The following is a 17,316-nucleotide window of genomic DNA, read 5'->3' on the forward strand; positions in this document are numbered from 1 at the left end:
TGACTCGGTGCACTGTTCAAAATATGTTTATTCTTAAACGCTGCAGCATTCCAGAATAAGACATACATGTGCGCAGCGCACACCCGAATGCTCGCATCAACCTGGTGACATGTTCCCTGTAAAGGGGTTCTGTCATTAGGGAAAAAAAATTCTATATTTACCTATTCCTCCCCCGTCATTCTGCTCAGTGCATCTTCCCCTGCAGTCCCCCAGGTCACCTCACTGCAAGCTGGACGACTCTTCATCTTCCAGCGATGATGCGTCCATTCTCTGTAGTCTTCTTCCTGCAGAGTAATGTACATCACTAGTGATGTAGCGTTCATAGCCTAGCTGGGAGTGCTGAGCTATTGCAGAGACTGCACATGCACACTGTCTCTCTGCAATAGTATACGAACTCCTGTAGCGAGACAGCGCACATGTGCAGTCGTGGTAATATATCGGTATCCCTTCCTAGGCGGTGAACGCTACGTCACTAGTACACTGACCTGCAGGAAGAAGAATGCAGAGAATGGACGCATCATAACAAGAGGAGGATCCATCTAGCTTGCGGAGAGGTGACCTGAGGGACTAGGGAAGATCAGAGAGGAAATGCAGCAAGAACATTAGGGGAAGGGGGGGGGGGGGGTGTAAGGATTTTTTTTTTTTTAATGACAAAACCCCTTTAAGGCCACCTTCACACACACCAGACATTCCGCAGCATTTATATAACCAACCATGTGGAGATTTCCAAAGTTCTCCTTCACACAGTGTGTACATTGTCTGCAACGAATCTTGTCAGTGTTTTTGAAAAATGCCACGGACTGTAAACTCCCAGCGCGACTATTTGTGCTGCGGATTGTAAACTCCCAGCGCGGCTATTTGTGCTGCAGATTGTAAACTCCCAGCGCGGCCATTTGTGCTGCGGATTGTAAACTCTCAGCGCGACTACTTGTGCTGTGGATTGTAAACTCCCAGCGCGACTACTTGTGCTGTGGATTGTAAACTCCCAGCGCGGCTATTTGTGCTGCGGATTGTAAACTCTCAGCGCGACTATTTGTGCTGCGGATTGTAAACTCCCAGCGCGGCTACCTGTGCTGCGGATTGTAAACTCTCAGCGCGACTATTTGTGCTGCGGATTGTAAACTCCCAGCGCGGCTACCTGTGCTGCGGATTGTAAACTCCCAGCGCGACTACCTGTGCTGCGGATTGTAAACTCTCAGCGCGACTACTTGTGCTGTGGATTGTAAACTCCCAGCGCGACTACTTGTGCTGTGGATTGTAAACTCCCAGCGCGGCTACTTGTGCTGCGGATTGTAAACTCTCAGCGCGACTATTTGTGCTGGGGAATTCAACGCCTGAAATACAAGGGCTAAAATCCACTGGATTTCTGGAAGTCAGTCTGCACCATTTACACGCAGAATTGGCCACTGCAAATTTACTGCATGTTTTCTGCTGCAGCAAGGCACCAGCTGATACAGCCTGTGTGAACACGGCTTTAGGATATGATTGCACATCACGCAGTAAATCTGCGCCAAGATCCACGTGTGGATGGATGTTGACTGCGCAATGTACTGCAATAAATGAATTCCGCTGTGACGCACGCTGCAGATTTCACGGCCATCTTGCGCTGTGGAGCTTTCACACTAAGTGGATGAGGTTGGTTTAAAAAGCTCCTTCACTTACATTATTCTGTACATTGCTGCAGAATATCATCTCGCATTCTGCAGCCATAATTCCCTAAGTCCGCTGCGTATGAACTCACCCCAACAGCTCCGGTCACTGTACCAAGTCCATGTGAAAATAGTTTTTATTTTTAACTTGTTTCTTTTTTTTTTTTTTTTTTTTTACTCAGTCGAACATGGAGGCTACAAACAGGCAGACGGGAACATGAAATCGGAGGGAGATTCCTCTGCACAGCCTGCTCTGCGCCACCAGGGGGCAGTGTAAAGTGACCTATATAATTACCATGACTTACTGATTGTTATTTGGTGTGGGCAATCTCTACATAACTAGAGCAATAACAGGGCCTGTGAGGGCGCAGCCAGTCTCTGGTCCAGTGTCACATATAGCTACAGTCCTTCCCCTCTACGGCTCAGATGGTGCTGGCAGCGGCGCTGGCGGCTGCTCCTCTGTTTTTCGGACAAGTTCTGGTTCATCTTCTCCATTTTGAGGGGGGTGCACTAACACTTTATCCAGGATCCCAAACTCCTGCGCTTCTGTGGGGCTCATGTACCGATCCCTCTCCATGACAGATTCTGGGGAAGGAGACATAAATGTTATGTGGGTAACAGATAAGGACACTTGACACATACTAGCCGGTCAGTAATGTACACTTTATTAGCGCCCTCCATCTAGTAGTGTGTTGGACCTTCTTTGGTCTTCAGAACTGCAGCAATGGCATAGACTGCACTCGGTGATGAAACCGATCGGCAGGAACATCGGCCCCTGCGGACAGGAAGCTTCTTGTAGTTGCCGCAGATTAGATCTAGACTGATGTACACTGACCAGCTGACAGGAAGGGGTCATCAATTCATGCTGCTTGTGCCAAATTCTGATCTCCCAGCAACATGATGCAACAGAAATCTGGATCCATCTGACATGTTTTTCCACTGCTCAGTGATTCGATTTTTGCGCTTTTTTGCCTTTTTGTTTCTCACAATGGCGCTCAAACTGGTCATCTGTTACAGCGCATCCGTGTTAAGGAACGACAAGTATTGCATTCGGACACGTTAGTTGGAACAGCAGCGTTGTATTTGACACCCACTATGTACAAAGTGGGCTCGGCTCCTGACCCCCCCCCCCCCCCACTCTATACAATGACCCCCAACATCTGCCGCAAGTCTACGTCAGATGGCAGGAAGGGGTTAATAACAACCCACCACTGTGATATTATTAACCCACTAGCTGCCAGAGATATCTGCAATGAAGAGATTTGTTTAATGATGGAAGACTCTCGGCTCAGGACGTATAACAGCGGGTTACGATGTCATGCGAGTTTCACGAACTCTATAACTTAGAGCCATTATACTGTCGGCCCGCAGTCCATTGTGTATATAACCTCTGCTTAGTCTGACCTTCTATCCTTGCCACTAGCTGTAGATTCCCACCTGACACACAATCCGCGCAGCGTGAAGCGCGTACTCACCGATCAGCGACAGCGGCTGACGCGTGTGCTTGGCGTAAATTTCATTAATCTGTTTCTTGAGCTTGAGGATTTCTTCGGCCTGTATGGCGATGTCGGTGGCCTGACCCTGAGAGTGGCAGAAGGGGAGCATTCAGTACAACATCCAGTGCAGTCACAGGGGCAAGAGACCCCCAACCTACTGTCATTACTGGGGCCCTTGTAGACACCAGGACCCGAGTGCAACCGTTACCTCTACATCCCCTAGATGTGGCCTCCGAATTGGTATACTCTGCACGGTCATATCTTTACTTAGGCCGGCTTCACATGGGAGTATTTCTAAGAGCCATACACAAGAGAATAGAACCCATGGATTTCAATGGGGGGGGGGGGGGGGGCGATCACATTTCCGCATTTTGTGTGCGTATTTCAGTCGCACAAAAAAAAAAAAAAAAAAGATATTCTATTTTTCTGCATATTTGCACACCAAAAGTCCCTATAGAGGTCTATAGGGGGTGCGCAAATGTGAAATTAATATGCAAGGAGATGCGTGAACCACAGTGCAATTGCGCAGGAGAAAGAACACATCTGGAACTCATTAAGACTAATTAGCCGATTCAATTAGAGCATCTTTGTTTGCTGCACGCAAATAGTACAGTAAAATACGCCAATTTGTTCCAAAAAGCCTAGTTCATTCCAGAAAAACAATACGCTCACGCGCACGCATACGCTTGTGTGAAGCCGGTCTCATTAACCCCTTCCCTCTGCAGCTCCTTATTTTTCCGATGATATGGGGGCTATTTAACATAGTACTGGAAAACTTTGAAAATTTAGGAAAAAAAACATAATTGTGACATTTTTGGGGGAAGGAGGGAAGGGGAGTGTTGATTTCTTGCTATTGATGGTGCGCTATAAATTACATCTTATCTTTATTCTGTTGACCAGTACGGTTACAGCGGCGCCAAACTTACTAGTTGTTTTGTTGTACTATCTAATGACTCGGCCTATTTTGGGCTTAAGGACGCAACAATTTTTGGCGGATTTTCTTCTCTGTTTATCAAAAGTCATAACTTTTTTATTTTTCCGTCGACGCGGCCGTATAAGGGCTTGTTTTTTGCGTGGCGAACTGTAGTTTTTATCGGTGCCACTTTTGGGTACATAGACTATATTGTAAAACTTTTTTTTAAATTTTTTAATGATAGCAGGGAGAGAAAACGCATCAATTCTGCCATAGATTTTTTTTTTTTTTTTTTTACAGCGGTACTCATGCAGCACAAATGAGACATTCCATTTTTTCTGCGGACCGGTACGGTTACAACGATACCAAAATTCTTACATTTTTTTAGGTTTTCCCACTTTTCTGCAATAAAAACCCTTTTTCTGGGTAATCTTTTTTTTTTTTTCTAAATTGCTGCATTCAAAGTCCTGTAACTTTTTTATTTTTCTATGTACGGAGCTCTATGAGGGCTTATTTTTTGCGAGACGAGCTGTAGAGTTTATCGGTACCATTTTGGGGTACATATGGCTTTTTTGATCACTTTTATTGCGTTTTTAGTGAGGCAAAATGCTAAAAATTAGCATTTTGCCTCAGTTTTTTAGCGTTTTTTTTTGCGTTTTTTTCCGTGCACAGTCAAAAGCATGTGCAACTTATTGTACGCGTCATTACGGACGCGACAATACCAAATATGTGGGGTTTTATTTATTTTTTACCTTTTTTTATGCTAATCTGAGAAAAAGCATTAAAAAATTCTTTTTTTACATTTTTTTAAATTCTTTTTTTAATCTTTGTTTTTTTTACACTGTTTGTGTCCCTCTGAGGGACTTTAACCACTGCCCTGATGATCGCTGGTATAAGGCATGGCAGAGCTACTGCTCTGCCATACCTTATCGCTTGTACAGCGATTATAGGCGTCCTGTTGCCATGGTGACAGGCCGGGCTCTCGCGATGACATCGTGAGTTCCGGCCGGAGACACAGAGGGAGCCGCACTCCCTCTGTGAACTCTTTCCCTGCCGCGATTTGGCTCCCGCTGCCAGAGAGCGCGGGATCTTATGTGATCCCGCGCTATCTCCAGGACGTAAGTTTACGTCCTGTTGCGGGAAGGGGTTAAAGGGAACCGATCACCGGCTACGGGCACCATAATAAAGCGCTACAATTTGTGCCGTTTTACATGTAATAGATCACGGTGTATATGTTGCTTGAACATTACCAACAGGACCTCCCACGTACGTAGTGCCGTTAATGGCCTACAGTAACAGATTTTACGTGTTTTTTTTTTTTACGCTTTGCTCCTCCCAATTTGTTGTTTATTTAATAAAATGTAACCTTCAATATGTAGATAAGACCAGCATGAGCCTACGCCAGCGCAGGAATAGACATAGGTCCAATCTGATGAATGGTATATACCAACATCACAACATGCAGCTGTTGTACACAACAAGGAATTCAGGACTTTTCGCATTACCAAAACACAAGATTTGCTCCAGCGCTCATATGGAATGGAATGAAAACGTCACCTTTATTGTATAATCCTTATAAGCATCCTAACAGGAGCAGAAGGGTAAAACAAGGAGCGCTGTATATTCTTCAACTTTGGCAACTGTTGAATTGACAGCGGAATTTAAAAGGGTTAATAGCCATTATAAGAGCCAATGACAGCCGATACCTGCTTTGTATGGAGTGGGCTCGGCATCCGAGCCTGCGCCATACAATGACATCCGACATGCGCCATACATGTAGGATGCACCCTAGGAAGGGGCTAAAACAAAGAGCAGAGTCCTAATTGGTTGCTATGAGTACACTGCCATGTCTGCCACAATGTATAACAGTGCAGGTGACTTACCCTGGCACCGCCTGAAGGCTGATGAATCATAATTCGTGAGTTCGGCAAAGAGTGCCTCATTCCGTGGGATCCGGCTGTGAGGAGGAGAGACCCCATACTGGCTGCTTGTCCCACACACCACGTACAGATGGGGTTCAGTATATACTGCATGGTATCATAGATTGCCAGACCGGCCGTCACTGAGCCCCCTGTGAATATATAGAAGCAAAGTAATATAATCTTTATTTATATAGCGCCAACATATTCTGCGCCGCTTACAAAACAGGGAAGAACAGATACAAAAAACACTGTTACATGTAATCAATTGATGGAGACAGCAGGGGTGAGGGTCCTGCTCCAATGAGCTTCCATACCACAGATAACAGGGTGATACAGAAGGTAAAGGGGCTGGAGATGTGCAGGTATGGCGAGGTGGAGAGTGAGGGATGCTATACACATGGACAATGGTCAGGCCGTATAGTATTGAGTATGACTGCAGAGGGGGGTTGATGGTGGCTGGCAGGGATTGCAGTCAGTAGGTCAGGGAGCATGTTAACAGGGGGAGTACAGAGAGGTTTGGTTTAGGGGATGTGGTATGCCTCCCGGAAGAGGTACGTTTTTGGGGCACGCCTGAAGTTCCGTGTCAGGGATTGCCCGGATATTTTTTGGTAGCGCGTTCTAGAGGACTGGTGCTGCTCTGGAGAAGTCTTGGAGGCGGGAATAAGACTATCGAATTCAAGGGGCACTTAACCTGATTTCCTTAGCGGAGCGAAGGGCACAGGCTGGGTACTCAATTAAGATGAGTGAGGCAACGGAGGGCGGCACAGTGCTATAGAGAGCTTTGTGGATGAGGGTAGTGAGTTTAAATTGTTTTCTGTATTTGATGGGCAGCCAGTGCAGTGACCGGCACAGGGCAGAGGTGTCTGAGTAGAGGCCGGAGAGGAAGATGAGCCTGGCTGCAGCATTCAGGTTGGATTAGAGGCGATACAGCCTGGAGCAGGGAGGCCGATCAGCAACGAGTTGTAATAGTCGAGCCAGGAGTGGATGAGGGCAACAGTAAGCGGTTTTAGCGTCTCCGCGGTGAGAAAAGAGCGGATTCTTGCGATGTTCTTGAGGTGCAGCTGACATGTTCGGGCCAAAGATTGGATGTAGGTGGTAAAGGAGAGATCGGAGTCGAATATAACCCCAAGGCACCGGGCGTGCTGTCTGGGAGTTATGGTGCCACACACTGAGGTGGAGATGTCAGGATGAGGTCAGTTAGTAGAGGGCAGAAATACCAGTAGGTTGAGAGGTTCTGTTTTAAGTAGAGAGAAGACATAGTGTTAGAGACAGAAGACAGACAGTTGGTGGCGTTCTGGAGGAATGTGGCTGTGATGTTGTGGGAGGAGGTGTATAACTGGGTGTCGTCAGCATAGAGATGGTACTGAAAGCCCAAACTCCTGATGGTTTGTCCAATAGGGCTGTGTAGATGGAGAAGGGGGCCGAGGACCGAGCCTTGGGGGACCCCAACAGTAAGGGGGAAGAGGAGGGGGCCGAGGATCGAGCCCTGGGGGACCCCAACAGTAAGGGGGAAGAGGAGGGGGCCGAGGACCGAGCCCTGGGGGACCCCAACAGCAAGGAGAAGAGAAGGGGGACAAGGACCGAGCCCTGGGGGACCCCAACAGCAAGGAGAAGAGAAGGGGGACGAGGACCGAGCCCTGGGGGACCCCAACAGCAAGGAGAAGATGAGGGGGCCGAAGACCGAGCCCTGGAGGACCCCAACAAGGGGAAGAGGAAGGGAGGGGTGCGAGGACAGCGCCCTGGGGGACCCCAACAGCAAGAGATAGAGGGGAGGTCAAGCCAGCAAAGGATACACTGAATGAGCAGTCAGATAGGTAGGAGGAGAACCAGGAGAGGGCAGTGTCCTTTAGGCCAATGGAGGAGGAGTTTGTGGTCAACAGTGTCAAATGCTGCAGAGAGATCGAGGAGGATCATTGGCTGTCAGGAGGACATTTGACACTTTAGTCAGGGCGGTTTCTGTTGAGTGTAGGGTATGGAAGACGGACTGTAGGGGGTCAAGAAGAGAGTGTTCTGATAGATAGCTTATAAGGCGGGAGTAAAGCAGGCGTTCTAGTAGTTTGGAGATGAAGGGGAGATTTGAGATGGGTCGGTAGTTGGCGGCATCAGTCGAGTCAAGAGTTGGTTTCTTTAGCAGTGGGGATATATTGGTGTGTTTGAATGAGGAGGGAAAGATGTCAGAGGTCAGAGAGAGGTTGAATATAGTGGTGAGATGGAAGACAACCACCGGGGAGAGAGACCAGAGGAGGTGTGAGGGGAGAGGGTCGCTAGCGGAGGTGGTGGGGCGAGCAGTCTAGAGACTTCTTCCTCTGTCGTTGGACTGAGTACAGAATATGAGCAGGACAACTATATACTTTCAGCCTCGCTTTTATTTTTTTAACCCCTTAGTGAAGGCCAATACGCCTTTTTACTGACCTCACTAGTGGGATTAAAACCTGCATGGCTGACTACAGATATAACAAGGCTTATGCTCTAACCGCCAGTAGCGCAAAAACCTTTGATGTCGGCAGTTTAACCTTTTACATGCCACAGTCAATAGCAACTGCAGCATATAAGCAGATGACAGGGGGGGGGGGCGCTTCTTCTGTCACCTGTCGGCACCCCGCAGTAAAAATTGTGAAGTACCAATGGGTTCCCATGGTAGCTGGAAGCCTGGTAAAGCCCTTCATGTCTGCCATGTATCTCAGCCTCCAGCAGAGTATAATAGGCTGCTGTCACAGGCTTAATAAAATGCACTATATAAGTAATGCAGTGTATTATCCTAGCGATCAAACGATTGCATCTCCAAGTCTTAAAATGTAGCAATTCAGATGCAATTGTTTTTCTTTAAAAATGTGCTTTTATTGAGCAGAAATAGTAAAATAGTAAAAAAATCTCTATAAACTTGGTATCGCTGTAAACGTGGAAATCAGATAAGAAAGCTGTAAAACCCCAATTAACAATGGCAGCATTTCACTCGGTCCTTATGGCAAAAAACAGAATTGTCCCTGAGGAGTTAAACAAGAATTATTCTATTCACTACAAGCAAGCAGGGATCTTGAAACGAATGACTTATAACACGAAGCACATTAGAAGGCATGAACGGTCACCTGGGCTGTTGATGTACATGTGGATGGGCTTCTTGTTGCTCTCCGACTGCAGGAACAGGAGCTGAGCGATCACCAGGCTGGACAAAGAGTCATCGATCTGAACGGAAAGACACATGCAAGTAAGATAGGGGGGGGGGGGGACACACGAAACAAGAAAGGGGGAGGGGTTGGCGATCAGGCGGCTCACCGGTCCCATGACGCAGATGATACGTTCTCGCAGTAATCTGGAGTAAATGTCATAAGCTCTCTCACCACGGCCCTGCAAGGAGAAGAGTAGTCAACTAGTGAAAAACATGTTCCTGCGAGTGGGAATAGCGTTGGTCACAGCCCCGAGTCCTCTTACCCCATTGGTAACCAACCCTCAATTTAAAGCTGTCGAGCAGCGAAGGTCCCTGGTGACTGTTCCCGCGAACCCCCGTGCCACGGCTGAGGGATGTGATGGGGCAGGCAGGGCCGAGACCCCTGACTGAGTTTTTTGTAGAGGTGCACGTTCCACCAGGGGCCTGGCTGGAATATCTTCAGCTGAGGGGTTCAGTAGACGCCCTGACTCCCGGATCGAACCTGTCACAGGATATTACTCCCTTTGAGAGAATCTGCATGTCCATTGACTCCCCCCCAGTCATCCAATTTTGCTGCTATACAAGATGCTGCTCGACTGGAAGACGGGGGATGCCCCCCGGGCATATGTGGGAGCCTGGGAGGAGGAACTTGGCAGATGTTTCCCTCAGATGGTTTGGGCGAAAGCATTTGCGCTGATACATAAAGGGTCGGTCTATTCTAGACTTCAGCAATTAAACTTTAAGATAATATCTTGTTGGTATAGAACGCCGGAGAGGCTACACAAAATGTTCCCTCAATCTCCCCCATCGTGTTGGAGATGCCCACATGTAGGGGACAGCATGTTCCATATAGGGTGGGAGTGTCCGCCGATAGCTGCTCTGTGGGAAGATGTATCAAGAATATATAGCAGCCCATGTGGAGGATATGCAGATCACTCTCGAAGTGGCCATGCTGTCCATGTTTCGGGGATCCATCTCAAGGACCAAGAAAGGTCTGTTTCGTTTTTTTATGCAGGCAGTTAGACAAATCATTCCAAGGTTTTGGCGGTCTATTGCCTATCCCTCCAGAGCCCATTAGGTGGAGGCGATCAATGAGCTGGCGAGGTATGAGGGCAGACGAAGACTGAAGGATATTATGCGATGCCGGAGGCCTTGGTTGGAGTTCAGGACCTCCCCGAGGGCGGCAGAAAGGGTGGCCCGGGGATTTATTTCAACTTAGGTACTTTTTCCGTCCTCCTCTCCTCTGCTTGGGAAGGGTGGGGGGATGGGAATCAGGAGGCCATTATGCCAACAACCGATTTTAGGTTGCATTCCTGGTTTAGTCAGCTCAGCCTTGCACACCCCAATATCTGTATAATATACTTTTAGAAGTATGGGGTCGATCTATCTCATTCCCCAATTCGATCCCTCCCCTTATCCCCTTACCGCCTTCTCCCTTTTTTTTCCTTTTCGCCTTTCTCCCATTTCTCTTTCTATCCCTCCTTTCTTATATCCGTACTGGTTCTTCATTTATTTTTTTATTATGTTTAGCAGCAACTGTGCTGCCATCTTAGTTTTATGTTTGGTTAGTAAGATTTAAAGGTATATAAAAATCTAGGGCAGTGAGAATTTAAATGGCGATTATCCCTACTTTAATGTAAGCATGCTATTGCTTGTTATTTACTGGAATGGTTTGCCTTGAAAATGGTGTATTTTTCTGTCCTAATAAAACATTTTTGAAAGAAAAACAGGTTCCAACCCACAGTACTAATGTAATGTATGTATACAGCAGAATAGTGAGCGCAGCTCTGGAGTATAATACAGGATGTAACTCAGGATCAGTACAGGATAAGTAATGTATGTACACAGTGACTCCACCAGCAGAATAGTGAGTGCAGCTCTGGAGTATAATACAGGATGTAACTTAGGATCAGTACAGGATAAGTAATGTATGTACCCAGTGACTCCATCAGCAGAATAGTGAGTGCAGCTCTGGAGTATAATACAGGATGTAACTCAGGATCAATACAGGATAAGTAATGTATGTACACAGTGACTCCTCCAGCAGAATAGTGAGTGCAGCTCTGGAGTATAATACAGGCTGTAACTCAGGATCAATACAGGATAAGTAATGTATGTACACAGTGACTCCACCAGCAGAATAGTGAGTGCAGCTCTGGAGTATAATACAGGATGTAACTCAGGAGCAGCACAGGATAAGTAATGTATGTACACAGTGACTCCACCAGCAGAATAGTGAGTGCAGCTCTGGAGTATAATACAGGGTGTAACTCAGGGTCAGTGCAGGATAAGTAATGTATGTATACAGTGACTCCACCAGTAGAATAGTGAGTACAGCTCTGGAGTATAATACAGGATGTAACTAAGGTTCAGTACAGGATAAGTAATGTATGTACACAGTGACTCCACCAGCAGAATAGTGAGTGCAGCTCTGGAGTATAATACAGGATGTAACTCCGGATCAGTACAGGATAAGTAATGTATGTACACAGTGACTCCACCAGCAGAATAGTGAGTACAGCTCTGGAGTATAATACAGGATGTAACTAAGGTTCAGTACAGGATAAGTAATGTATGTACACAGTGACTCCACCAGCAGAATAGTGAATGCAGCTCTGGAGTATAATACAGGATAAGTAATGTATGTACACAGTGACTCCTCCAGCAGAAAAGTGAGTGCAGCTCTGCAGTAAAATAAGGCTAGAGCTGTATTTACACGGCAAATATTATTGCGTGTGTTTTGTGTATTGCGAGAATCACAAAACTTGCTTGAAAATACAACCATTATTTGCAATGGGTATACCAACATGGGCGATCTTTCTACTGCAGCACATGACCCCCTCCCGATAAATCCTGTACACGTTTTGAAAAAAAATAGTGGGGCCAGCACAGTGATACAAAAATGGCAAATTTTTGTACAAATACCTGCTTGCGCAAATTTTTTTCCTACACCAAAAACTGGAGTAAAACTCTTTATCGATGTGCCCCACGGTGTTTTGGGCGAGTCTTTGCTGCGGTTTTGATGGATCTGTGAACCGCAGTGAAAAATGCAACCAAAAAAAACTGCAGAAACTTTTCAAAACATTTTTGCTGCTGTTCGCAAAAACTTCAAATACGCAGCAAAATCAATCGAAACCGCCACGTGCGGAAAATACGTGTTCCTATTAAGAATAAATATATATATCCATCCTTAACGGAAACACAGATTTTGCCTTTTTCTACACCAAAATGGAGGGGGATAAGGAACAGAACAAATACATCTGTATACTGACGGTCTGCTCCACCACAATGGGGATGAGCGGCAGGAGCCGCGGCGGAGCGCGGTGCAGGGTCCTGGCATGCTGGAGAGCACATATCCCCCTCAGCGCCGGCCTCTGTGGAGGAAATACACGGACACGTCAACAAACATGTATCCCAACGGAATAACCCCACCCTCTATCTCTGCGCCAAAGCTGGGGCAGCCCGTATGGGGGTCCACCACCGGGGCACCCCACTTTTAGTGATGTTTTAAGGGCATTACGGATACGGTGCAGTGCGGTGACAACACGGAACTCACATATCATAAACCACTGTGGCACTATGGTGGGCACTCCCCTAGGGAACTACAAGTCCCAGCATTCAACACTGATACTTCTGACTGGGATTTACAGTTTTACGACTGCTGTAGAGGTTTCAGTTGCTATGGTTACATTGAGAATTACTGCTTATTACGGGATATTATCTATACCAGTGGTTATATCTATCATAGGCTGGCATGCAATGCCCCCTCCGTGCCCCCGGGCTGCCAGTCACGCACCGTCCCTCGGATTAGCAGCTCCATGCCGTCCTGGTGTCACTGGCTGCTTCTCAGAGGTTACAGAGGCCAAATGTCACTGATAAATAAGCGTCCAACAAAACTGTCTCCACCTGCAAAAGGTTAGAGCAGCCTGAGGCGGCCATATTGTCGGAGACCACCTGCTTGAAAGGAACTGCGTGTCCCTTCGGGAAAATGGCTCCTGTAACAGAGAAGGTAACGAAAGCGGCTAGGAAGTAGAAAGTGCGCCCGGAAGTGACGCGGTGAAGCCGATAAGCGGGCCGCCATGACAGTTGCTAGCCAGTTTGTGAAGTCATGTGAACTGCGAGAGGCTGGTTACTATGGTAACCGAAGATCTGTGGTAAACAGTTGTATATCTACATAGCAGGTTATTGTACGCGATAACCGCCATATTGTTGTAGCTAAATAGAGGAGTAAAAGAGGGACAGTAATGGTTGGCTGTGTGACATATATATATTTCCATCCATATCCACACATGAATGCTTTTAATTGAAATATTAGCTCAAAATTCATGGTAATATTGCCCTTGTTATGATTCAAACTCTGCTATATGATGCAATAATCTGCATATCGGGGTCTCAGATACAGTTAGGAGCCACACGGAGGGCGTGCGGAGCAATTTGGTAATTATGGTGATCGGTTTATTAATGCAGATCTATTGCCGAGGTATAAAGGGGGACATTTAAGTGTTAAAGAGGAGCAGAGGACCTGAGTCAGCAATGGCGGGACACATGGGAGGGGCGGAGCTAGAAGCCGAGGTGCGGGTATACAAGAGGCTCCATTCGCGCCAGTTCTGTAAGGCGGCGTTCACACATGGGGGAAATTTCCTAAGCCTGGTATTTTCAACGGTGGGTTTAGGCCTCCTTCACACGAGCGTATGCGTCTATATGTTCGCCGGTACGCACGTATATTCGCATTAATTAATTTTTTCCACGATCGTCTCCCGATCTTAATTGGCGTATTTAAAGCCATCCACACCGGGCGCTGCTGCGTGAGCAATAAAAAACACGCTGAAGTGATGGCAAGCAACGATCGGCAGAAATCCAATGAAATGCGTAATTACGGCCAACTTCTTTTCCCAGCGTTGTACGCAGGTAACTCACTCCCCTCCCGCTACCATAGTAGTCTCTGGAGCTTGCTGCGTATCATATCGAAAGATAGGGCAAGACCCATCTTTTCACGTGCCGTATAAAAAAGACAACTGACAACGGTTGTGAAGGTCCTATGTTTTCACACGCAATTATTTTGCATGGCCGTGTTTTATGTGCGACTTTTTAACGCGACAAAATACTTGCGTGATACAGTCATCTGAATAAGCATATGTTTTACACCAGTAATACACAGTGAATAAAACCGATGTATCTCAGCGGGGTCAGTCACACGAGCGGATTTACACCGCGTCTTGTGGTCGGATTAAAAAAAACAAAACGCAGTATCTCTTATTTTGGTGTGTATTACGCACTAAAATAGTCCATATGATGGCTTAAACAGACAGACGTGATTGTGTCCCGTTTTGCGGGTGTAGAAATCACGCCCGCAGAATGGGACGAGACTAAAAACATTGATTTCAATGGTTCCACCTTGACAACCGTGTTTTTCGAGCGCAGGACTGCATGCGAGAAAAGATAGGACTCACCCTATACTTGGCTTTTTTTTTTTACTTGCGCTGTGTGAACAGTAAGGAAAAAAGTAAGACTGGTGCCTGCGCAGATGCGCTGCGTGGAGGTGAGCATATTTGTGCATGCACCAGTCTGTCAATTGCCCATTGAAATCAATAGAAGCATGCTTGCGTTTATTTTACCGTGTGTAAATATGCGCATTAAAAAAAGCGATGCTCATGAAATATACGTATGTCACTCTTGTAAATACGCAGTATATTAAAGTGATTGAAATACGCGTACGCCCATGTGAATAAGCCCTAATGCGTACTGCGGCATTTTTCTCTACAGTTCGCATCTGTTTTGTTAAAGGGTAGATTACATGGCGCTTATTTATAGACATTGGCTTCTACTGCGCCAATTCTTTTCAGAACTCGACAGTCTTAACTTGCAAGATTTACAAAAGTGGCGTCTAGACTAGTGATTTTGGTACAATTTACACTGCACCAAAAATAGGAAAGATGGGCCACAATGCGCCAATTTGTGCCCACGTCCTGCGGTGCAACAGCATCCATTTTTTCGCAGTACAGGACACATACATACAGTGTGACCAGTGTACAACACACACAGCACCCATACATTACCGTTAGGCCCAATGCATACGGGCAGATTTTTGCTGAGGAATCTTTGGTGGGCGTCTGGCCGCGGATTCTGCTGCAATGTATGTCCATAGCACGCACACAAGCGAAAATCACTTGCAATTTCCGCTCGTGGAGGAAGAACCGCAGCATGCTCTATTTTCGTGCGGGACTCGCACGGACGGCTTCCATTGCCGTCAATAGAAGCTGTGCAACCCGCAGTGATCCGGCCGGCACATCTGCAGCACAGAGAGGAAGAATCCAGAGAGATACGCAGGGGGGGGGGGGGGGGGGGGGGTCACCGTCTGGCACAGGGTCTGATTCTGCTGCGGGATCTGACTCGGCCGTGTGCATTCAGCCTTATTCATAGATTACCAATGCAGGACACATACAATACTAGTACACGACTCATGCATCATCTATACATTGCCATCATTCATACATTGCCACTACAGGACACATAAATTATTCATACTTTACCATCATTCATACATTACTAGTAAAAGACACATACATCAGCCATACATTACCATCATTCATACATTACTAGTACAGAGCACACACATCCTTCCTGCGTTACCAAAGCAGGACGCATACATCATCCATACATTACCTGTACAAAAAAAACGTACATTATCATCACACATACATTACTATTATTCATACATTACCAGTACAGAACACATGCATAATTCATACATTACCATCATTCATACATTAGCAGTACAAGACACATATAGCATCCATACAATACTAGAAAAGGAAATATACATGATTCATACATTACCAGTGTAGGACACATACAGCATGCATACATAACCAATACAACACAAATACAAATCCATACATTATGATTAGAGCAAACATACATGATTCATATACAGTATTACTAGTTCAGGACACATGGACACATACATCATCCATACATTACCAATGCAGGACGCATGCAGTACAATATATACGCATTACCAGTGGAGGCCACATATATCATCCATACAATACTGGTGCAGGACACATACTTCATGCAAGCATTGCCAGTGCGCTCACATACATTATCAGGCCTCCTTCACACGACTGTATGTGCTTTAACGTTCGCCCGTACGCGCCGTCTAATCGCATGAATGAAGATTTGTCGTGATCGAGTCCCGATCTTTATTCGCGTACTTCATGCCATTCACACGGGCGGCTGCTGCATTTCGGCAAATAAATACATTGAAGTGTTGAAAACTATCAATTGGCAGAAATCCTCGGAATGACCAATAATGCCTAAATAGAGCGAGCTGTCTTCTTTTCCCAGCGTTAGACGCAGATAGACATCCTCCCTCCCTTTTTTCGAGCTCCCATAGAAGTCTATGGTAGCTTGCTGCGTATTTTGGCCAAAGATAGAGCAAGACCTATCCTTTCATGCGGCGTATAAAACCGGCAACCGATACCGGTCACATATGCGCTATTTTCCCCGTCACAATTATGTTACGCTTCAAAAAATGTTCATCTGAATGAAGTAGTTGAAATCCAATCCATCGCACGGTCGCGTGTTTTTACGTGGCTAAATACCTGCGTCAATGCGGTCCTCTGAATGCTTAGTGCGTGATCCGGCGTCACATGGTTTCTGTACATGGAAAGTATCTGCACTATTAGGTGTGTAAGACTATGTCAGCGGTGCAGAGAATGAGGCTGGGAGGCGGCCGTGACTCAGAGGACAAACAAAATCCTAAAATATGCCCCAACAAAAACATAGCAACAAAAGGAAACATTCGGTGTGGCGCAAGGAGTCTGACACCACACACAATACACCCAGGTGGAGGCGTGCGCGGAGCCCTGAGATAACATCAACTAATCATCCTGTTCAATAAATACCTGATAATATTATTTCTGCTCCCACATTCCATTCGCAGCCGCATTTATTATAGCAGCATGGTTGTCTATAGTGACTAATTCCATTGTCCTGTTCTCCAATCACATCCAAAGCTGCATTCAGAATTCTCCTGGTTGTCTTTAGAAACAGACTGCGGTATACATTATTGCAAACCAAATTCTGGACCTTTAAGCCCCACCTGCAAAACACCCGGGAACGCCCACAAACAACCCACTTTAGGGTAAAATTGCATAATCTCTTCCCTCTTTGCAGTTATTTCCTGAGA

The 17,316-nt window shown here is 46.3% G+C and overlaps 1 protein-coding gene across 3 annotated transcripts; it reads right to left on the reverse strand.

The window, feature by feature from the left end:
- Positions 1-1,768: 1,768 nt before the first annotated feature.
- CLPP (caseinolytic mitochondrial matrix peptidase proteolytic subunit) lies at positions 1,769-16,822 on the reverse strand. Of its 3 annotated transcripts, none has more exons than XM_066593719.1 (7): positions 16,730-16,822; positions 12,398-12,499; positions 9,254-9,325; positions 9,067-9,163; positions 5,942-6,129; positions 3,125-3,230; positions 1,769-2,234 (listed from the first exon to the last, which is right to left on the reverse strand). In XM_066593719.1, the coding sequence occupies exons 1-7, from the start codon at positions 16,790-16,792 to the stop codon at positions 2,065-2,067; spliced, it is 798 nt and encodes a 265-aa protein (XP_066449816.1). In that variant the 5' UTR covers positions 16,793-16,822; the 3' UTR covers positions 1,769-2,064. The 3 variants fall into 3 exon arrangements, with proteins under 3 accessions (XP_066449816.1, XP_066449818.1, XP_066449817.1); XM_066593721.1 differs by lacking the exon at positions 16,730-16,822 and adding an exon at positions 12,922-13,097 and having other exon boundaries at positions 12,384-12,499; XM_066593720.1 differs by lacking the exon at positions 16,730-16,822 and adding an exon at positions 12,922-13,095.
- Between the last annotated feature and the right edge of the window lie 494 nt (positions 16,823-17,316).

Source organism: Eleutherodactylus coqui, chromosome 2, assembly GCF_035609145.1.
Source record: "Eleutherodactylus coqui strain aEleCoq1 chromosome 2, aEleCoq1.hap1, whole genome shotgun sequence".
Taxonomy (NCBI): domain Eukaryota; kingdom Metazoa; phylum Chordata; class Amphibia; order Anura; family Eleutherodactylidae; genus Eleutherodactylus; species Eleutherodactylus coqui.